Source organism: Cryptococcus neoformans, chromosome 7 (genome assembly GCF_000149245.1).
Source record: "Cryptococcus neoformans var. grubii H99 chromosome 7, complete sequence".
Taxonomy (NCBI): domain Eukaryota; kingdom Fungi; phylum Basidiomycota; class Tremellomycetes; order Tremellales; family Cryptococcaceae; genus Cryptococcus; species Cryptococcus neoformans.
This window is the reverse complement of record NC_026751.1, coordinates 155,932-177,941: the sequence shown is the minus strand read 5'-3', so window position 1 is coordinate 177,941 and position 22,010 is coordinate 155,932. Positions and strand designations below refer to the sequence as shown.

Sequence of the window (22,010 nt, the reverse complement as noted above, 5' to 3'; positions counted from 1 at the left end):
TGGCTGGTAGCTTTTTGCTACATCCCTGTCTAAAACAACGCTAATCATCGCCTGACCGTTACCAGGCACGGAATAAATCCGCACAAGCAATCCGTATCCAAACCCTAACCCAAACCTTATTGTTCTTCTTCATTACATTTTGGCATTACAAATGTAAATATCCAAGGCTAATGAATGTTTTGGTTGGTGGATGCTTGCTATCCTAACCCGTCTCAGTAGGGAAGGTAGTGTCCTAACACCTGTCCTCCGTTTATTGTCTAATGGGGCTACTAACTACTTGCAACTATATAAGCTAATAATGTCCTTGGGGGTTTGCACTTTATAAATATAGAATTGTAATTACACTTTGAATCAAAGGGAATTAACCGGGAAGAAAGCCGGGGAACCGGACGGGCGATCTTCTCTTCTATCGTTTATTTCATTAACAAATAAAGGATGCGATCTGCGATAAGTCCCATTTTCTGTTATTTGATACTTTTACGGCTCACGGCTGAACTTTGATCTGGGATCGACCAAGTATCTATTTACTCTTCATCAGTCACCGACCATTTGGGCAACACAGGACCAGGCACAAGAACAGGGGTAGAGAGGCGAATGGTGAAAAAGTGAGAGGGCCATTCACAATGCCGCTGTCCAGGCTTTGCCGGGCACAACAGTAGGAGGTAAAAGAAGAGATCTGCTCGATCTGAAGTCTTAAGTAATTATTTCATCTTCTTCATTTCCTTTTCATCTCCTGCTGCGTCGGACCACTTAGAAATTCATTATGGCTATCATCAATTCCATTCAAGAACCCTACTACTCGGAGTGGCCTTCACATCTTTGTCTCAGTACTTCTCACATCTTACTTTATTCTTATCAATCGAGCAAGCCGTGGCAAAGGGCGCAACTGACCAACAACAGCATTTTATCTTTTTGAGCCCCAAAATGTCTCCTTCAGGACCTAATAGTACAGCCGATCGAGTATACCTGACAGGTAACAGGATCGGTAACTCATCAGTCATGACACCTGACTGCTCATCTTAGCATAAACTGTCAGCTGCTACTTTGGTCCGCTATTTCTGGCCTTGACATCACTGGGAAGACATTTCTCGTGCTGCTACCATCTTTTATGTTAAGGGATATCCCTTTCATAGCGCAACCAATGCGATACTGCACCATAAACCATAATGGCTGTAAGTATGCATATTTTCCATATTGCCATATGCGTTTATCATTATTTTAGCTATGCTGAATGAGTAATATGAACGAATGAATGCGTGTAGCCTAGAGCATATCATCAGCGACCACCGGCGGATTATTTGTACAAATTATATACGCTCACGCGCTTATCTTTTCTCGTCGCACAGCGATGTTTGCATCACTGTCCTTTGTTGCTATACGGAACGATCTCGTTATTCTTTGCCTATCTTTCTACATACACCTGTTCTATACTGTTAGTGTAGCTGAGTAAAGTCAACAACTCGCTCTCATCATGAAACAAAAGAATTGATCAATGCAATCAAGTTCATGCGTTACTGTACAGACACAACCTTTTGGCTAAGTACGTTATGCGGATACGCCACCTTCCAATCCCATGTTTATTCTACCATATCACCAACCAAATCATCCTCTGCCCCATCGGGCACATACTTCTTGTCTCCCACAATCTCAGCCGCCTGGAATGCACTGGGCGATCGGGTCCCTTCTGGGAGCTCTTCTTCTTGTGTATCTCTCCTCTCCACCTTGTGCCAACCTTCGTCATTTGTGAGGGGCTTGCCGGAAGCATCGGCTGGGACATAGCTGACTACATACCCGAGCTTGCCAGGCGGGTTCGCGCCGAGGCAATGGAGGCAGGTAAGTTCGGGATATGCAACGTACGCCTGGGGCTGGCGGGTCCTGCTGGTAGATGTGGACGCAGGTTGGGGCGTGGATTGGTTAGGTCGGGATTGGTGCTGGGGATGTGGCTGGGGATGTGACTGGTCGTCGAGGGACAGGTTGGATAACTTATCAGAGCTATGGAGAAATTAGACATGGCCAACTGGAAAAGCATAGAGATAAGCTCACTCGGTATTTGAGACTTGAGGCGACGGCAACCACGGCCTGAAAGCTTGATTAGAATCGATGCTGACACCGTTGAACCCTTGAGAGGGGTTGAACGAGGGATGCCAAATGATGGCGGGAAAGGTGGAAGCAGGGTTAGGTTGGGATGACATGTTCTACGTGTATTTTGCGGTGTGATCGAATATTTTGTGATAAACGTACCTCAGTTAGAAACTCACTTCTTTATATATCTTCTTCACTTCCTCGTCGCCGGCTGAAATATCACATGATCTTAGAATCTATACACAAACAATATCCCATTGCTAAGCGAGAATATCCCATACCTAACGTGCTTTTTCGAATGTCCAACTCGCACTGAGACTATACACAGTCGTCTGACGCGTCCTCTGCCGATCTCGTTCGAAATAGCAGTGTCTAGAATGTGCTGGAACGTGGTCGATGGGTTATCTCTAAATTTTCACGGCTAATGCACAGCTCGTGCTGGCTCATGCTCTAAAGGCGGAACTGCGCCAAGAACATGACCCGTGATTCCGGTAAGAAAATGGGAAAACGTGGCAGAGACGATTCGGAACATTGCGTCATTTCAAGCATCTCATCTAGTGACTGGCTCTGCCTTGTAAGGCGATGATTTCGTATGCGCGGATACAAGGTGGAAAAGATTTCGAACTCCTTTTCGAATAATACATTCCGAGATGATGGGAAAATAGAAAGGCTGAGTCAGGCGGGTAATGCCCGCAGGACGCCAAGAAGCGTTCTCGTCGGGCAGTTCGGGAAAGAAGAGCCGGTTGAATAAGGTGGAGGTGATCCAAAATCTTATTGAATGAGCTACTTCCAATAAGTTTATTTTGATGAGCGGCAATGGTGTCTACCTATATTTTGGCAATTTAAGTGTTCATACTTGACTTTGTGTGCTTTGGATGCACAACATACAACAGCACAGATGAGTCGAAAAAGCGTCAAGAGCGTATTCATACGCACGTATTATTTATACACTCATGCGCCATCTTCCGCGGATGTGGTCACCTGTTGTCGTCATCATCAGAAAAGAAGCCGGAAGTTTCCCTTAGAGGTTACACAATCAATTTCCCACGATGACTTGTCGTCTCCAAAGGCGCCACTATCAGTTTCGTTCGTTCTTCGTTCCTGGTAAGATGTTTCAACATAATACATCGATTATACCACATATCCATATTATATTTGGCACGTTACAACGATATTTATTCACAAGGATTTGTTAGCGCTTATTATAGATTGCTTTCATTAGACTGACAACAAATTCACGTTATGCCCTTCACAATGCTAAGCCAACTGACTGGCTCGCGCTCCTGGGCACCGGGTCAGTCTGGACTTCCTTCGTGCTTTCAGTACTCTTGTGTCCCAAACCCAATTTCTCCTTTGCAATTTCTTTCCAATCGCTCACAGTCTCTCCCAGTGTATACTCTCTTTCCCAGACCTTTCCATTTCCTTGACCCCACAGGAATCCATTCTCATCTTCTTGCTCACCTCCCGGTCGACCCTTGAAAGGCTCTTTGACACCAGTGATCTCGACCCATTGGCCATTGACGAGCTTCCATTTATCTTGATCCTCCTTTCTCATCTCTCCCAATCCGGGTAAGAGCGAATATCGTTTCTCTCTGACTTCCTTCGGCCCGTTTTCAAAGACATCGTCACCCAAGACTTCGCGGGCAGTGGCCTCGTCGACTTCGTGCCATTTATTATCCACGGCGGAGAATATACGGTGCTTGGTAGGCTGAATAATGGGATTGGGATCTTCGACTGGGAGAATTCTAGGACTAAGACGATGTAAGCAAAGCTTGAGGACAACTCTTCAATAGTAAACTCACTACTCGTGGTAAACATGGATCTCTCGATCTATGTTAGTAGCATACTCGGTATGCACCTGAGGTCGGATGTGCTCCTGCGGTTCAATCAGCGCATGAGATAACCACCATGAAATAAACTCACTTTGACCACAGGCTCCAACCATCTCGTATTCGTTTCAATTGTGTCCGCCTTACCCACAAGATCCTTCATTCCAGCCTTTTCAAACACCTCGTAACCCTCTTTAGTCAAAGGCTGGCGTTCCTTAGCTCTTGCAGAACGTCCTGCATTAATCTTATCATTCAATTCGGCACGGTGCTGCTCAAGGACATCGAGATTCCTTCCTTCTTTCTCTTGTTCACTTGCCGGTATGATTGCATTGTCGGCCGGAGTTGCCGAAGTGGTCGTGGTTGGAACGGAAGTTGAATTCGCGGAAGTCGTGTTTCTTGCAAGAGCATCCGTTGTGGGAATTGCGGTGATAGCATTTGGAGCTGCAGCCATTCTAATAGGTGTAACACCTCTTTCCAGAGACGCACCTTCCACAGCTCGGGCAGTAGTATCACTAGGGGCTAGTGAGACAGCATCAGCCATAGGTGTCGAGAAGGCTGTAGCATACGTCGAAGTTCCGGTAGAGGACCCAGCAGCTGAGGGGGCTCGAGGGAAATCGTACTCAGGATGAGCTTGCGGTTGTCGAGAATTGATAGTGAGAGTGGAAAACTTGTCGTTGATCCCATCTTGTGTGGCGGTTGTCTCCCCAGTGCTGACTAAGTCTGCAAGATAGCTGAGGTCTGAAAAGAAGGATTAGCTTCCTAATATACAGAAGAGGATATATTTATTCTTACCCTGGTTTGCCTTGTCACCATTCAGGTGGGAGATGTTCTCCGGTCTTTCAGGAGGGGAAGGGAACTCGCTGATCTTTTGGGTATTCTCGACACCTTGAAGGCTTCTGGTTGCCTTGCCCCTTTTCAAATCGCCTCCGTTGTCTACTGGCTGCAAAGGCTGGTTCAAGGACTTCACAGAAAGAGCATCATGCCGTTGAGCCTCTGTAGAATCTTCTGTAGATGAATGAGGATCGGAAGACTCAGTCTGATGACCCCCTCCAAAAGCACCTCCGTCTTCTCGAGACGGAATAATTTGACCTGATGTCTTTCCAACCATCTCATCAAGCGGTCGCGTTTCCAAAGATGTTTCTTCAGGCATATGAGGGTCCGAAGACTTGTCGATTACAACCACGTCCCCTTCATCTTGCCCAACTGGGCTGGAAGACTTGGTAGGCAAAACTCTGCTGCTATTTGAGGACTGATTTAATGGTTGCTGGTTTTTTGAGCTAGCCTGGACAGCTGCAAATGATGGTATATCGGGGAGGTCTTTACTCTGGGCAGCCGCTACATCTAGTTGGGGTAAATCTACCAGGTTTCGAACTGAGCTCGAGTTTAGAGTGGCGGAAGGAGTTTGTCTCGACTTGGTTGGGGTCGTAGGCGACTGTGACGGGGTCGGAGTCGACCGAGAAAGGTTTGGGGTCGATTTCGAAGCTGGAGAAGGGGATGTCCCAGCAGATGAGGATGATTTGCTCTTGCGATGCAAGATCTTTGAGATAATGTTGGGCATACCAGGCGTGATGGAGAGATTCTTCTGTCGTCGAAAAGTAGCTTTACTGTTCTGTTGTCTGTTTGTTCTTCAGTATAACGAAGTTTCTAGGTACCTTTGCATTGATTTTCATTGCATGACCCAGACCTGACACCCTTAACACTCTCTGTCCTCAAGTGCTTGTCCAGACTATTAGTTTATTTAGCTGTGCTGTCACGCATCTTGCCGCTTACAGAGAGACCCAAAGGGTAAGGCGAAAGCCGACGGACAAATATAGAGTCCTGCATGACGTCGATCCGTTCATCATCGGCTGCGCTAACTCTGCCTGACGCAACTTTACCTTCGCGCCTCGTCATTTTTCACTTTGGTCATGCAATATATGCTTGGAGTGTTAAATTTTCCGCCACTGGACCAAGTGCAGCGAGTGCATGAGGTACGAGATGAAAGCTCTTACCGCAAGACCCCGTCATTCATTACCCCACCATACAAAATGAACATTCCTAAATAACCCCGCTGAATCATGTGTCGTTGCATCATCATTTCCAGCGTCACCAAAAGATCTTCACATCTATGAAAGATCTTGAGAAAACCATCGGATTCTCATTTATTTTATTAACTTCCTGCCCCAGTATCCGGGTCGTCAATGTCTGCCAGTCGCTTAAATTTTATAAATCTGGGTTCCTGTGGGAAGAAAACCAATCACAAAAGTGCCGTAAGCACACTGGGTTCACTACTACGTAATATAAATGGCGTCACTCCATTTCTCTCGCAAAAAGACTGGATGCGAGCGCTAAAAACGTTAGCTAATTAGTTTTTCATCTTGTCTTACAGAACAGGAAATACTGGGATGTAACGCATCGATAAACAGTGAGAGACCACGCATCCGCCATATACAAGACCTGCAGGTATCCTCAGTAGCTACCGACATAATTCAGGGCTCTCGACAGAGAAGACATACATCATAGGAGGATGTCATCGATAATGCGATAAGCTCACGATCCCCAAGTTGGACGATTCCCGACCTATTTCGTCATCGATTCCTCTTCAGATATTAAGTGCCAAGCGGCATGCTTTAAAAGAGAGGGAGGAGGGTTGGATATCTCTTGGGTTTTCATCACATCACTATCGAACGACAGTCAATACACTTTCCGCTCCAATTCATTAACCCAAACCAACGAACACAACGAGCAACAATGTCCGGCGTTACCCAAGGTGTCAAGGAATTCTTCTCTAAGTCTAGCAAGCCCGAAACCACTGAAGTGCGTCTTTGTCGTTTTCTTTTAGTCGGTGCATCCTCTTAACTTTTGGCAACAGGTCTGCACAGACACCGCCCCCGAGGTCGTCCAGGAGCATATCAGGCCTCAAGAACGTGTTGAGACCGCTGAAGCCGTCGACCGCGAGCGACATGTTCACCACCTTCAAGTATGTCTTCTTTTCCCATATACCCACAACCATGACACATGATTTACATATCAACTCTAGCACCGACTTCAGCCTGTTGAGGACAAGCAGACCCTCGACACCAAACATATCAACACCACCGAACCTGTGATCGCCCGAGAACACAAGGAGGAAATGAGACCTGAACATCAGGAGGCTCTTGCGAAGCAGAGGAACTTGGCTCAGGACACTCGATCTACTGGTGCGGTCGAAAAGAGCGGAGAGCACGTGGGTACTGCTCTCAATGAGCACCAACACCACCACATCCACGAGACCGGTAAGTTACTTAGTCGTTTTAACTATTTTGCAACCCCATCCTTACATATCACTTCCAGTCCAACCTGTTGTTCAACGCGAGACTGTTGACCCCACCGTTGTCCACAAGACCAAGGCCGTCCACGAGAGGGTTGAGGACGCCCCTATTGTCCACGAGGTCACCACCCTCCCCACCATCTCAGCTGATAAGTACGCTAAGAACAAGTCTTCTCTCGAAGGCGAGGGTGAGCACTGCAGTACTTGTAAGTTGTATCTTAGATTTAAACCTGCGAACCGTTCTGAGAGCTCCCAATAGTCGAGGGCGCCCCTCAAGTTGCTGGCCAGTCTTCCAACGTATCCGCTGAAAATGCCGCCCCCGACGCCACTTCCACTGGTGGCCATCACTCCAGCAAGACCCAGGCTCTCTAAGAGGATGTGTAATAGTTATGGTATTTGAAGGTTAAAGGAGACTTCTATTTCTTATATTGTAGCAAATAGTAATACACTGATAAATGCGAACACTTTTGCAACTAGAGCGAGGCTTGGAACCGAGCTTGTGATTCAATGCACTGTTCTAATGACGAAACAATTGCATCTGATCAAAAGCGGTAATATTAGATTTGCTTATTTGTGATAGATAATCAGCATTGGTAGTAAGCTGAGTGCGTATGCGACTGGGTCCATGCCCCAGTGCGCTTTGTCATTGTCACCACTGCCTTCATCGCTCTGACCGCTATGCTCATCCTCTTAGCACAGACCGAAGCAGATGAAATATATGTTTGGCTCTGGCGGGATTCTTGATTTAAACCTATGAACCGAATCTAATCTAATCTCCGTGTGTTGCCCAAGAGCTTCACCCCAGTTTACGGTCGCCTGTGCAATGTCCATCCTGGCATCCCGACGGATGAGAGCGGCCGGTTGTAAACACTTTTCTGCTGTGCTAGACTGATTACTTTTCCCTCGCGCGAGGGATGCTCTTGCAGCATTAAGTTCTTCTCTGAATGCTCCACCTATATCGGATCCCAAGGATGCACCAGACAGCCAGTCTCCCCTCTCATTTGACAGATTCATCCTTCTCATCATCCTCCTTGTCTTCTTCCTTTCGTCAAGGGGAAGTAATAACATCAATAACTCTCCCGATATGTGGTACTCAAGCAGGGCAAAAGGGTTGACAATTGGATTCAGTTCTGAGATGTTTCATTAAAGGCCTACCAAAATTTCCTGTAGGTCTCTTGCTCTTGATTTTTTATCTTGTACGTAGTATTTGAATCTTCTGACAGGGATATAAATATCTCGACGTTTCTTACGATATCATTCCGGAACATTCGCATCGTCATCGCCCATCGAGCTGATACCATCATGGAGTGTAAGATGGAATTGTTGGTCATTCGAGGTCCCGTCATGTAGCTGAAATTTGCAGATGGGCGAGGATATGCAAAAATATTTGTGTTGTCATCTGTAAAGTCCATGAAGCTCCCCTTGCCAAAAAATCGAGGTTGGACATTTCACAATGGATTATGTGGCCCCGGAAGAGAAAGAGATTGCATATTGTGAGTGGTTCCAAATGCAATGAGAGCCTGCGGTTGCATTTGCATGATGCGATGTCCGTCGGTTGATGGATGAATTGTACACGGCGAATTGTACACGGCGAATTTTGTGTTTATGCTTAAACCTACGAACGAAAAAGTCGGTTAAGCCGATGCAAGGGCACTTTCCATGACTTACTTTGCTGCTGGCTGCTGGTATTTTCAACTGCTTTACCTATTGACCGAGTGTTTTCCTGTTCTAAGCTATACGAAGGAATCTTCTCCATTTGGGGGAGAAATAAAGTTCCGTTTGCATGCCCTCATTGCTGGATCTCATATTCCAGGACGCCATCGCTGAGGGCTTCCTCACAATAATGCCAATTCGGTCCTCGAGAGTATGACTAGACATTTCGGCTTGCTGATTTGTGTTTACTTCCGCCTGCCGAAGTAAATGCAAAAAGAGTGGCATATGTATTATATTAGATCGAGCAATACGAAGTCACTTGTGTTGATTACATATCTCGGTTTTAAACTCAAAGGAACATATTTGTAATAAATAGTAATTGGGATGCCCCATGATTCGCCGAAAGTTCTGGGTGTTCAACGGTCGGCAGTCGTCGACCATTTCTCAGCTCTCACCCGGTTTTTGACAAAGGGAGGAAGTGTGGTTGCTTTTCCCCATGTGCATTTTGGGGAGAGGGGGGAGCTTCCTGTGGGTAAAGTCTTCGGGCGAGAAGTATCATTTTGTCCAGCCTTCAGCAGGTACAGCCATGGTGAGATATGAAGGGAGTCGAGCAGTGTTAAGTGTTATCATGAGAGTTGGAATATAGGTAATAATAAAAAAACAGTCTGTAAGGCAGAGAAGCAATAAAAACTGAAAACCCCTTCCGTGCCTAAGGTAGTAACTATATAGCCGATGATAATAACTAAGCGATAACCGTCGGCGTCGACAGCTGATAAAATCAGCGGATTGTTTCCTGTGCCACTCCTTATCTCGGCCGGCATTTCGCCGTCTACTTTTGTCATCGTATATCCAATCCCAGCATTATTATTATTACTTCGCTTTTCTTTCTTGTCGAAGTTTTGAGGGCATGCCTGGGGCTGGGGATAGCGTTATGTGGCTCTACAATGCCTATGAGGCTTTCAATGTTTGAATATGTATATGCTGTGCGACGTATCCATCACCTGCTGGCAGGTGGCCTGGCATTCATATATAATAAAGCGCTCATCAACAACGAAGCGTCGTCGGTCCATCACAATCGTCGTATGAACTATGCTATCAATTAAACCTTTGAAAGGCAAGTTGTATATTTATTCTACTCTCTATGCATTTATCGTTACTGTGAAGATGTTCAATTCGGCTCAGTCATAAGGGTCAGTATAGTTGCATCACATGACTGCAGAGAGATAAGAACAATCCGTTTTAAGACCTTACCCTATACCCTGTCCAGGACATGTCCTGGCGGGGTTGTCCGGTGGCTAAGTCGTAAACGCAGTCCGCGCCGATCCTCCACCATTGCACGCACTGCACCATCATGATTGCTGGGCTTCTCTGCATGCATATGCATATATACTACATCACATCGCCATCTCATCCATGGTATCCACATGTCGCGATCATTTGTAACTTCGTTCGCATTGTAAAGTTCGTGAAAACTCGGAACACTACCGTATACTGATGTCGCTTGCAGCTATGTTTGAGCTATGTGCATGTGTACCTCTTGCCTTCCCTCTGCATAACGGTATGTCGCATTTCCAAAAGGAATATTTGATATCCAAAGGCTTCGGCTGACCCGTCTTGACCCATTTTTCGAGCTCTCGTCCTTTCCCACCACTTCTTTTTTCACCAACTTCTTCCTTCGATTACCCGTTTGATTAGCTTTATATGTAGCGACAGAAACATAATTTGGGAAGGATGAGGCAGTCATACGTGCATAAACGTAAGTACAACTATCATACGATTACAATTTCAAACAGTTATGGTTACAATTTCAAACAATTACAACATTCGGTATCGATAAGACTAATGTACAATCATGTTCTTGACAACATCCTTGACGACATTGCTCAGCTTGTTCAGGCCCATCGAGTTTTTTGTCCTATACTCTTCAATTAACCCTGCAGCTTCCCTCTCACTTATGTTCATCCCCCGAGCTAGCTCTCTGATGGCCTCATAGATTGGTTTTCCCCGACTGAACATCTTTTTCTCGGCCTCATTCTTTCTAAACTCGTTTCGCTGGCTCATTTCTCTGACAGGTAATCGGCCATTCCTTCCAACGATGTACTCATCCCATAACTCTAGTACATCTCCTACGTCGCGATCCATCTTGTAGACCAATGCCTCGAGTTGAACTAGGTCACCAGAGCCGCTGGCGGAGTTGGGCTGAGAAGCAATGGAGTTGGAAGAAGAGGATGGGTTAGGCCCCGCATGGTGTTGACCTTCAAGTACACCGGTAGTTTGGCTCTCTTGGGCGTTGACTGACATGTCGTCAGATAACATTCACGCCATCCATGACCATTTGTGAAAACATGCTTACCATTAGATCGAGATGAAATGCTGCCGCTGTGTTGGCGGCGAGCCATTGCATGGAATGCATCTCCAATACCATTCAGCAGTGCATCGTATTTCTCAGCACGTCGCTCTTCCTGTATGAGTTTAGAATTGTTGGCAACGGACGCAGCTAGTCCTGTTAAGGTGGTGTCGATGTTATATGTGGCCTTAAACAAGGCAGTGAAGTTGGTAGAGAGATAATCGGAAAGTTCAGGGATAAGTTGCCTTGCATCCTCGCTCATACGTGCTTCCGCGCTTTGCGCTTCGGCTAGCACCCTTGCTTCAAAGGCAAGGAAAGTGGATGTGGAGAAGACAGGGTGTTTCCAGACAAAGAGGTCAGGTTCCAGTTGGCGAATAAAAGGGGCATCTTGGATTAATACCGAGCGAAACCAGTCATGAGTTTGATGAATGCCCGACCGGCTTTGTCACCCTGGGAGCGATCGGGGTCGAAGAGCTCAGCCTCACTGCATATTCAGCATCAGTTGATTGGCTTTCCACATGGGAATATGACTCAACGCAGCATCAACCCATGGGAAGACGTTCTCGATAAGTTCCTGAGGCACTTCCATGTCGCGTGGAAGGTAATAAGAGCCTTTCTTTTTTTGGGAATCCTGCAAGGGATCTTAATGCTTTGAGAGGGAATTTGCTGAGGTACACCGTCTCCATCACCTTGGTGCACCATCTCCCTTGCCTCATTATGTCCTCTTCCGGCGCGCCGCCATCTTCGGTAAGCTGGGCTCCCCATTTGCGGGACGTGTGGGTAGACGCCCTGCAATGGATGCCGCAGCTTCGAAGAGCTTTGCGCACACTCTTGTTCAGAGCGTCATATTTCAGACGCGTAATCGTGTCGGGCTGGCGAGACACAAAAAGTGGGATGTGATACCGGTCCTGGCGATTTTTCAAAGAGGGAAAGGGCACATCTGAGTTAATGAAACTCTCTTCGCTGAAATGGAATCTGAGTAGACCAAATCAGATCATTTGATCAGCAACTTCGTAATGGGGCAGAAACAAAACCTCCCACCGGGCGAAAAGATACAGAACAAGGAAAGAGACGGGGCATTGGGTCACATCTTTGTTCCTCAACAGAGTTGAGTACTGGATCTGACCGTCATGTGTCGTCTTTCCCTCTCTTATGGCGAAAACGACACCACGACAAGGTGTGGGTCCCTCATTCTCGAAGAGTCTGAGGGACATGGACGATAGGGTAATCCTTAGCTGATCATCCGCACGTAAAAGTCCATGGATTCCGACGGCTTGCGCAGCGAGATCGCGCAGACCTTCGACACTATCCCGGTGCAGATAATGGAGAAACAACTTTTTCATGTTCTCGGTCGTCGCTATCCCATCGTAGAACAGATCTGAAGGGCGGGTTCAGCTTATATCCTTATTATATGGAAAGGGAGGATAGAGCTCACCGTCACCTTTATCGTCACAACGAAGGATACTCTGTTCGTTGCGTACACGACGTAGAGCGTTGAGGATAGAGTTGGTTGCTTTCGTGCGCGGCGAGGGGAAAGCGTTCATTCCCGCCTGCCTTTGGGTCTCCCAAAGGTCGACAAGGGCAGCCAAATAGAGCCTGACAGAAGCAAGAGATTGCTTGCACTGCAGCAGATGCTCAAGGCTCGCATCTGTAACCTCGTTACCATCCGCCATGCAATGAAGCTGAGACAACTCACCTGCACCATGGTATCCAAGACTCTCGCGCAATTCCTTAAAATCCGGCAAGTCATTGATACCGTTCAGAAGCATCAGATGCTCGTCCTGAACGGTGTCTGGGTCCGCAGGCTCATCAATACCGTTAAGCAATGAATCGTCGACTTCCTCGTCTCCCTCAATAAAAGTTGACGTTTGACCTTGCTCCTGACCCGGCACAGCTTCTGGCACTTGCCCACCTTGGGCTTCTCTTACAAGGACGTGCGCCTGCTTCTTACCTGCAAAGTATATCAATGTATGCCCTACAAAGCCTGTGGCGAAATCATACGGTGATGGTCAGGAGGAAGTTTAAGTACCCAATTATACAGGTACGACGCTGCGTTTGCCGGAGTCACAGTGTCTCTTCAGAGTGAAGAGCAAAACGTCAGCCAACAGCTAGTACACATACATCTTTGGGAGATGGCGGCTCACTTTGTAAGAAAATTCATGTAGGTACAATACGCATACCATTGCTTATTTTTGGTTGCATATTGTCGTGCTGTTTTCAATGTTAAATTACTTTTGCGAAGAGCAGCGATATCTTGCATCGTGTGAGCCGTGCGAGGATCGAGAGTGTCAGCAGGTTGGAATGGGTCAAGCCCCTTAGTGCGTCTGGTAGCTGGCATTTTGCAAGGTGGGGGCAGTCAAAAAAAGTTGAACGATGGATATGAGCAATGTTGTTCTTAGAACGGAAGTACCATGGATGAGGTTGCTGCAACGAATGACATTTTATGTGTGGAGCTGACGCCGAGACTAATGAGGCGGCATTTCCATTACGAAAGATACTAACCCGGGACAGGTTGAGCAAAGCTTCAGTAAACTGTAGTTTACTGGAACTGATGTAACAGGCAACAGGTCGTGTAAATTCTAGTTTACTGGAACGCTACCTTGGGACATTTGAAAAAATCGGCGACCCCCACTATGGGGACATGTCCCCGCGGCTCGCCTTGTCCCGGGTCCCTGGTTCCAGAGAACACCTGCTTGCTGACTTGCTGCTCTTCTTACAGCGATTACTATGTAGTCACCTGTCATGACGTCAAAAGTCGTACTTTCTAATCGCGCGCGCCATCTGGCATCTTGTCTCATGACCTGTTCCAGATATAAAAGCATCTTTTCCCAGGCATTACATTCTTCCGTTGAGTTATCTGTAAGCCAACCCAACAAATAATACATGATGTCCTCTGCCACTGCTGAACTTTGCTTTGACTGTGCCAACTGTGTTGAAATGCTTCCCAAGGGGACGACGAAGTCGGTCACCGTCAGTAGTAGACCTTTTACATTCACTTTCAGCTATACATTCGATGACCTATCAGTGGAAACTGACTATACTTAACAGAGACCCGAGATCTTAGAAAGGCTAACCAGAATCGAGAATCATATTGAAGTCCAAACTGCGTTACTCAGCACTATGGCCGCAAGCAAAGATTACGAGAAGAAGGTATATACTGATGACGACGATGAGTTGGTAAGCCATCCATTCAAGAAGACTACGTTTACTTCAGATACAATCCTGATTCTGTTCATCCAGGAGGAACCCGAGGTACAACTTTGCAACATGACTTGCGAGATGGCCGCTCTGAAAACCTACAAACCACAAACCAAAGTCTCAAACCATAAGATCGTCATTGAGGCTGCTCTCGGTCGACTCGACCATGTGAATGGGGAAAGCAGCATTAGATGGGCCCAATCAGTTATACTTGGCCTGCAGGCAGCCGAAACGCTGCAAAATGATAAGCAAATGATGGAGCTCGCAAGGGTTATAGGGTGTCTAGAGGCCTGTGAACTTCGTTGGGCAGGGGACTGGAGAGCTGGTGTGGCATCCATCACATTGAAGGAGCTGCGAACATTGATGATTTGAGCTGATCGCAAGTGATATTTTGCGCTCCTTTCCTTTCTCCTTGTCTGTCGTTGTGTGTCGTATATCTCTGTACTATTCAATGGGTCTATTTTGTTCACAGCAGTAGTTTGCGATGTACTCTTATAGCACTTGTACTGTGGTGTCCTATTAGCAATAGCAGTAATCGCTGCATACATAAAAATCTATTAACCCATGATAAAGCATCGTATAAGCAAACTATCAATACAAACTTGAGAAGCACGTGGCCCAGTCCTTTATTGGTAGATCATCCTTCATCCACGTCCATCTCCTGATACACGTCCTCGTCCACCTGTACCTTATCCCCATCTCCCTCAATCCCCCCTGGCGGAGCTTCCTCATTAGGTACGTACAACTCATAAATGACATCCCCTTCAGGTCCTTCAACAACATTTTCCAATAAATCGCCGCTTAGCACTGAGTTGGAATTATCAGCTTCTTCCTTCCGCTAAGCACGCAGATGGTAATGTCAGTCCTATTTACCTTGGATGGCTCTGAGATCGGCCTCTTCTACCCCTTTTTCAGATCCAATTCCTTCCCCGAATATACCATACGCCATGCACCCCATTGCACTGACAAACATGTGCTGCAACCCGTTGAACTCCTTTATCTGACTGGTCTGCTGCAAGACCTGGACAAGATCGATACCGATGGGCACGTCCGAGTCAATTTGGGAAGAACGAAGGCGGTTACGTTGAGGTGTAGGCATGGAATTTACTGCGGATCCCGAAGGAAGAGTAGCCGATGGCGATGAGGAATCGAAAGGTGGGAAGGGAAAGACGAGTTGGTGTAATAATGAAAGACTCGGGTGCAGGAGTGCCAAAGCGCTGAAATAACCAATTAACAACATACAAACTCATCAAGATGGGCTTAAAAACGACTCACTCTTCAACCGGCGTACTATACGCATGTATACCCCATATCTTTGAGCTCTCCGCCTGCAGAACCAGCACGAGAGCAGGTACCAAGATGGTTCTTGAACCCATCAAAACCACGGCATCTGTATTTGACACTGCCATCATGCACATACCCTTGACTATCATCAAGTTCATTTTCAGTATCTGGATTGTACAAGTAAGAGGACAAAATATCAGTAACTGGGAGTATCCCGAATATAGCAGGCCACTTACTTCTTCAGATGAGGCATTGGGATGCGGTGAAATCAAATACCGACTCAGTCTCTCTATCAGAGGCGGTTGTCCAGCCAGGCCGGGTGTGCTCTCAGTGGGGCTAGTCAAGAATGCAAAGTGATTTCCATCTGCAAACACGGACGCTCTCCTTGTCAGCTTCCGAGAGAATAGCGGGTAACGACAATGTAGTGGGAACGGAGACAACATACGGATGGCAGCAGCAAAAAACACTTCTAAACCTCGTCTGACTATATGGTTATCAAGCAATCGGGATGTTAAGCCGAGGATGATATCTACAAGCTCATTACCTTGCCTGTAAAGAACCATCAATTCAGCTTACGATTGCGAAACCATCATGAAAAAAAAAAGATAAATAACTACTCACCAAATTCCTGAGCCATCACCATACCAACACATCGCCTCGCAGAGTCCCGCTATCCCGTCGCCCAACTCTACAGCCCAAGCTCCAAACACCCTCCCTTCCATCTTTGCCTCTTCACTCTCATGCTCTTCTTCCTCCTCCTTGTCGTCTTCATTCGTCTTTCCCTCTTTGCCCCCTTCCTCCGTCTCCATTTTCTCTTCCCTACCTCCCCTTCGCTCCCTTTTCCTCTCCGCTTTCAACCTCGCATCCATCTCTTCCAGCTTGCCTTCTTTACTAAAAATCTCTACAACTAGCCGCTGAGTGATTGGAATGATGACGCTGATTTCTGATATATAAGTTATGATCGATGGGAATAAATGCGCAAGGGATGAGAGGAGATCGTATAGGTTTGAGAGGGCTGTGATCTAGTGCGGTTGAGGTTAGCGGTATGGCAGGGAAATGATAACGTGTCGCAAAGGGAAGAGGGACTTGCTTCATAATATGAAATATCCTTCTTATCCTCATCCTTGTCTTGTTTCCCCCCCTCAGAAAGTATGGCAGATACCAAGACCTCTAGCATCCCACCCAAACACCTCACCACACCTTGCGCTAGCACCGCAAAGTCATCCATCTCCCCGGTGCCACACGTCTTGAGAAGCTCATAGCATTGTGTCGTATATTTCGTTCCCCATGTCGGCCCTGGTCTCTGATGTTGATCGTGTTGCAGATCAAGAACATCAGATTCGTCGGTCATGTACAAATGATTCGGACTTGGTTGCACGGGCGGATGGTAGGTGAGGATACGATATAAGGATGGTTCCGTGGTGTATGAGAGAAGGAGCGGTTGGTATGATGAAAGTGGGGTATGGTTGAATAACTGGTAAAGAAGCTATATATATCACAAGCCAAGGCCAAAAGTCAGCCAATATAAATGAAAAAGAGGTAGGCACATACTTCACCACGCTGATCAGTCTCTTCCCTCTCTCCATCCCCTTTCCAATCCGCTTCCTGCTCTTGATCATCATCATCATCATCTATATCCATCGTCGATGCCGTCGGCGAACTACCCCTTCTCGACGCTCTTGACGGTGAAGACCTAAACGGCGAACTCATTCTTTTTTCCCGTACCCTCTCGTTCCCCTTACCACCCACTCGAAGATGATGCCTTGACGGCGATACGAGTCCCGCTCTTCCAGCCTTGCTCGGTGACCCTGATCTTCGAGGAGATTTGGTTGGAGAATGATGACCATCTCGTAAGAGCTGTGACCTTGTGGGAAGCGGTTGGGATGGTTGAGAGCGTGAAGGTGAAGGTTGCGGTTGTGGACTTGACCGTTCTCGTTCTCGTTCTCGTTCTCGTTCACGTTCACGTTCGTCCGTCTCATGCGACGTTTTCAGCTTTTTCCTTGATCCCGCTCCCGAGGCAACAAGCTTTGGTGTCGTTGCAAACGCATTATAAAACGCTGAATGTCCTAGTGTACCCGACGACGGACCAGGCGTTGGACCTAGTGGCAACGGTCGGCGATTATGGTTCTCGCGTGCCCCTTTTGCGAGTGGAGTGACGTCTAGATCAGCTCCCAAGCTGGTATGACCCATCCCGAAACCGGCACCCCGTAATGGTGTGGCGTTAACATGAGGTCCTCCTCCTCCTAGATTGGTAGAGTTACCACGGGCAGGGGTTGGAAGGTGTCGGGGAAATTGTGAACTAGTTGATGCGCGTTGAGAAGCTTGTGGACGAGGTTTGACTGCTGAAGCTTGGATCGCGTGATTCTATTTCAAACCAGAGCCACGCTCATTAAACCGGTGCTGAGAAAAGCGATTAAAAAAAAAGGGGACGAAAACGTACAGTAAAGATTGCTTGATGTCGTACACTCTCAATCATCCGCTTGGATTGAATCTCCTTTTCCTTGACCTGTGCCTCTTTTTCGGCTACAGCTTGTTGAAGCCTTTCGAGCTCTGCTTTGAATCGGTCTTTTTCCTATCGTTATTTGTGGTATCAGCCGCTGGGGGCTTGTGAACAGTGAAGTTGGTGTGCGCACCTCTTTCTGAGCCCGACGGATAGTCTCTGCCTCTCCCTTCGCAGCCCACATCTGGGCCTGCAACTCTTTAATCTTCTTCTCCCAATCGTCCCCGCCAGCTCCGGCCGTCATTTTTTGCGCGGTGGCGCTGGAGGCGGAGGCGGAGACGGCACCCGCTCGAAGCCGCGCGAGCTCAGTCTCCAACGCTATCCGTCTTTCTCTCTCCTTCTTCAACTCTTCTGCCTGCTGCTTGCTCACGTATCCCTGACTTTGACCACCTTGACCTTGCGATCCTGGCCCTCCGCCGCTTGACGGGATGGGAGGTAATCTCGTGTTTCCTTGCAAGGACGATGGCCGATTAGACGCGCCGAATACCTGCGAGCTGGCGTGCGAGCCGACAGAGGCAGAACGGGATAGTTGGCGAGTGGGGTTGAATGATTGTGATCCGCGGTGTGGTGGTGGGGCATGGGTTTGCGCTGGTGCTGGTGCTGGAGCATGAGAGGGACGAGCGGTGATGCTGGATGTAGAATTCGATCGTGAAAGGACCTTGGCGCCTTCGCCTGCACTGAGGGCTTGGGTGATTGCCCGTCTACGTTCCTCCGACGCTGTACTACCCACACTCAAAGTCGACCCAGATCGTCCATGGCCCAGCCCTAACCGAGCGCCTAGAGCAAGAGATTTTGACTTGCGGTTATCTGTGACGACGGCTTCTTCGGCTGAGCCTGCCGGGTTGGCCAGGTCGTACCGCCCGGTACCGTCCATGACGATATCAATGGGCGGGGGCTCGTCTTCTGCGTGCCCGCTCCTACTTGGACCTGCGGCTGCGGCAGCGCCTGCCGGGAAGGGAGGCTTCCATTGCGACCGAGTGGCATTCACAGGTTGGGGCAACGTCCTTCTCGTCCCCAGCTGCTTCGGTCTGTTGCTACTATAGCTGTCGGTTGATACGATATTCCTCACAGGCAGCTGTGAAGCCTTGGGTTGCGCTTGAGACGCTTGGAGGGCTTGTTCTTCGACTTGGACGAGGAGGTTGAGGGTTTCCGGATTATCAAAAAAGTCGTCGTCATCGTCGTACGGGTCCGACATGCTAGAAGCGGGGACCTACAGAAGAAGGGTCAGCGGTGCGTTTCGAGCATAACATGGCGAGTTTATGGATAAGCATGGTGGATTCAGATATTTGTACGACTTGGATAGCCGCGATTAGCATGTGGCTGGTATGGCGTCATGGGAATCGGTGCCCCAGCAGTATCATCAGGAGAAGACGGCGGCAGCAGATGGAGGGGAGAGGAGGATGGCTCACCCAGCGGGGATGTTATGCGGATCCAGAGTAAGTGTTCACTTGACGCTGCCCCACAGTCGTAGCGGCGAATCTCAAACCTCCAAGACGCGACGCGTCAATAATCGGCCGCATCACTCATTGCCCGACATTCCGGGATAAAGTCGAAGAAATGCAGGAAACAAACAATGCCACGTGGCCGTCCCCTCCAGACGGCAATCCGCCCCCGCCCCTGCTCCGTCGAGCCGTCCGCGGCGCACGAAGCAGCGCGCAGATTGTTATTCCTGCCACACTTCTCTCACCCCCCACCGCCCTCCCCCCCCGCCTGCAGCCATGTCCTTCGCCCTCCGTGCCCGTGGCCTCCGCGCCGCCACCCGCTCCCTCGGCGTCGTGAGTCCCCGCGCCACACGCCGGCTGCCCGCTGACCCCCCGCAGAAGCCCCTCCGTTCCACCCTCCCCCAGGTGCGCTACGTCCAGATCGACGCCGACAAGTCCTCCCCCATGCACGACCTCCCCGCCTCGGGGTCCGAGCCTGTATGTCTTTAGTTTGCACCCCGTGCCCTGTGCGCCGGCGACGCCCGTGCAGTGCAGAAGATTTTGTCAAGGTTGCTGACAATTTGTTTTTGGGGGAAAAACAGTTCAAGGTCCAGCTCCACGCCGACTCTTTCCACTCTTACCGATGCGACGCCCCTCCTCCCGAGACCACTGTTACCAAGGATGAGTTGATCAACATGTACCGCACCATGGTACGTGATTTCCTTTTTTGGGTTGGAAAGTGATATGTGTCGCGTTTTGCTCTGCGAACAACGACTAACCCTCTATGCAGGTTCAGATGCGACGAATGGAGCAAGCCGCCGACGCCCTTTACAAGCAAAAGCTTATCCGGGGTTTCTGCCACCTTGCCATCGGCCAGGAAGCCGTTTCCGTCGGTATGGAGACCGCCATCACCAACCAGGACCGAGTCATCACCTCTTACCGATGCCACACTTTTGCCGTTCTCCGAGGCGGTACCATCAAGGGTGTCATTGCCGAGTTGATGGGCCGAAAGGACGGTATGTCTTTCGGTAAGGGTGGTTCTATGCACATCTTTACTCCTTCTTTCTTCGGCGGTAACGGTATCGTCGGTGCCCAGGTATGTTCCTTTCTTTTTCATCCATGCGCCAGTCCCTTCTTTTTCATCCATGCGCCTAGCTAAAAATAACAGGTTCCCGTCGGCGCCGGTGTCGCCCTTGCCCAAAAGTACAACAAGGAAAAGGCCGCTACTTTTGCCCTCTACGGTGACGGTGCTGCCAACCAAGGCCAAGTCTTTGAGGCTTTCAACATGGCCAAGCTCTGGAACCTCCCCTGCGTCTTTGTCTGTGAGAACAACAAGTACGGTATGGGTACTTCTGCCGAGCGATCTTCTATGAACACTCAGTTCTTTACCCGTGGTGACCAGATCCCCGGTCTCCAGGTAGGTCAAGTCCACCCCCCTCCCCCCCTTCCTCCGGAAAATGAAAAGCTAACACGGGACTAGGTTAACGGTATGGACATCCTCGCCGTCCGAGAAGCCACTAAATGGGCCAAGGAATGGGCCACTTCCGGCAAGGGTCCCCTCCTCATCGAGTTTGTCACTTACCGATACGGTGGCCACTCCATGTCCGACCCCGGTACGACTTACCGAACTCGAGAAGAAGTTCAGCAAATGCGATCTTCCCAGGACGCCATTGCCGGCTTGAAAAAGTACATTCTCGAATGGGGAGCGACTGACGAGGCTAGCTTGAAGGCGATTGATAAGGCTGCCAAGGAGGAGGTTGATGCCGCCGTTGAGGAGGCTAAGCAGAGTCCTTTCCCTGACCAGGTTGAGTTCTGGAGTGATATCTACGTACGTTCTTTTTTTTTTCTGTCTCACACAGTAACATTGACTGACATTTGACTATCAGTACAAGGGTTCCGAGCCCACTCACATGCGTGGTAGGGAGAAGGAGGAGGTCCACTACTACAACAAGTCTGCTTAAAAAAACAAAACAAATCCAGAAAAGGCTTCTTTTAGCGTAGGCATGCCGTAACGGTGTAATGCAAGGGGGAGAGAGAGAGAGAGAGTTGGAGTAGTTGGAGTGGTTGTCCTTTGTGTCTCGGGGCTTTCTTTTTTTTTCCGAGAGGGTTATGCAATTAGATATAACGCACAGTTTGGTTTACGTGAGATTTTATCAGGTTGACTAGGTCTGGTCAAAAGTGGGGACGGGGACAAAAGGCTCTAAGCGCTCGTGTGATACGGCCGACCCATCCTCTCTACGTTCCCGAGCCGGGTACAAACGACGAAAAAAGCACTACATTCATCGCTCCTCGTCCCCCGCCGCCGACGGAGTACTACCTCAACTCACATCCTTTTTTTTTGGGAGGGGAGGGGTTTTTTCGAGCAGAGTGAAAGTCGAATTGGCTGACGTCGATAAACAAATAAGAT

The 22,010-nt window shown here is 48.5% G+C and overlaps 6 protein-coding genes and 2 non-coding genes; 5 read left to right on the top strand and 3 right to left on the bottom strand.

The window, feature by feature from the left end:
* The first annotated feature begins 463 nt into the window (after positions 1 to 463).
* On the top strand, positions 464 to 1,503 carry CNAG_12620. XR_001045928.1 has 2 exons: positions 464 to 1,172; positions 1,223 to 1,503. It is a non-coding gene; the product is annotated as a hypothetical RNA (non-coding RNA).
* On the bottom strand, positions 1,485 to 2,693 carry CNAG_06578 (hypothetical protein). XM_012195320.1 has 2 exons: positions 2,044 to 2,693; positions 1,485 to 1,992 (listed from the first exon to the last, which is right to left on the bottom strand). The coding sequence occupies exons 1-2, from the start codon at positions 2,190 to 2,192 to the stop codon at positions 1,578 to 1,580; spliced, it is 564 nt and encodes a 187-aa protein (XP_012050710.1). The 5' UTR covers positions 2,193 to 2,693; the 3' UTR covers positions 1,485 to 1,577.
* Positions 2,694 to 3,159: 466 nt separating this feature from the next.
* On the bottom strand, positions 3,160 to 5,583 carry CNAG_06577 (hypothetical protein). XM_012194890.1 has 4 exons: positions 4,704 to 5,583; positions 4,006 to 4,649; positions 3,885 to 3,958; positions 3,160 to 3,833 (listed from the first exon to the last, which is right to left on the bottom strand). The coding sequence occupies exons 1-4, from the start codon at positions 5,467 to 5,469 to the stop codon at positions 3,332 to 3,334; spliced, it is 1,986 nt and encodes a 661-aa protein (XP_012050280.1). The 5' UTR covers positions 5,470 to 5,583; the 3' UTR covers positions 3,160 to 3,331.
* A 481-nt stretch (positions 5,584 to 6,064) lies between these two features.
* Positions 6,065 to 7,932, top strand: CNAG_06576 (allergen). XM_012195319.1 has 5 exons: positions 6,065 to 6,707; positions 6,763 to 6,870; positions 6,931 to 7,165; positions 7,224 to 7,406; positions 7,460 to 7,932. Exons 1-5 carry the CDS (start codon positions 6,642 to 6,644, stop codon positions 7,570 to 7,572), a joined length of 705 nt encoding a protein of 234 aa, XP_012050709.1. The 5' UTR covers positions 6,065 to 6,641; the 3' UTR covers positions 7,573 to 7,932.
* Positions 7,933 to 10,254: 2,322 nt separating this feature from the next.
* On the top strand, positions 10,255 to 11,261 carry CNAG_12619. XR_001045927.1 has 4 exons: positions 10,255 to 10,314; positions 10,361 to 10,411; positions 10,485 to 10,609; positions 10,926 to 11,261. It is a non-coding gene; the product is annotated as a hypothetical RNA (non-coding RNA).
* A 2,671-nt stretch (positions 11,262 to 13,932) lies between these two features.
* CNAG_06574 (antiphagocytic protein 1) lies at positions 13,933 to 14,987 on the top strand. XM_012195318.1 has 3 exons: positions 13,933 to 14,170; positions 14,249 to 14,377; positions 14,441 to 14,987. The coding sequence occupies exons 1-3, from the start codon at positions 14,084 to 14,086 to the stop codon at positions 14,768 to 14,770; spliced, it is 546 nt and encodes a 181-aa protein (XP_012050708.1). The 5' UTR covers positions 13,933 to 14,083; the 3' UTR covers positions 14,771 to 14,987.
* On the bottom strand, positions 14,918 to 19,874 carry CNAG_06573 (hypothetical protein). XM_012194889.1 has 11 exons: positions 19,592 to 19,874; positions 18,316 to 19,392; positions 18,123 to 18,254; positions 17,234 to 18,046; positions 16,773 to 17,168; positions 16,304 to 16,704; positions 16,128 to 16,231; positions 15,919 to 16,046; positions 15,674 to 15,849; positions 15,272 to 15,615; positions 14,918 to 15,205 (listed from the first exon to the last, which is right to left on the bottom strand). The coding sequence occupies exons 2-11, from the start codon at positions 19,375 to 19,377 to the stop codon at positions 15,036 to 15,038; spliced, it is 3,726 nt and encodes a 1,241-aa protein (XP_012050279.1). The 5' UTR covers positions 19,378 to 19,392; positions 19,592 to 19,874; the 3' UTR covers positions 14,918 to 15,035.
* On the top strand, positions 19,855 to 21,735 carry CNAG_07660 (pyruvate dehydrogenase (acetyl-transferring) E1 component, alpha subunit). XM_012195403.1 has 7 exons: positions 19,855 to 19,957; positions 20,003 to 20,101; positions 20,206 to 20,313; positions 20,394 to 20,699; positions 20,772 to 21,020; positions 21,084 to 21,431; positions 21,490 to 21,735. The coding sequence occupies exons 1-7, from the start codon at positions 19,901 to 19,903 to the stop codon at positions 21,562 to 21,564; spliced, it is 1,242 nt and encodes a 413-aa protein (XP_012050793.1). The 5' UTR covers positions 19,855 to 19,900; the 3' UTR covers positions 21,565 to 21,735.
* The last annotated feature ends 275 nt before the right edge of the window (positions 21,736 to 22,010 follow it).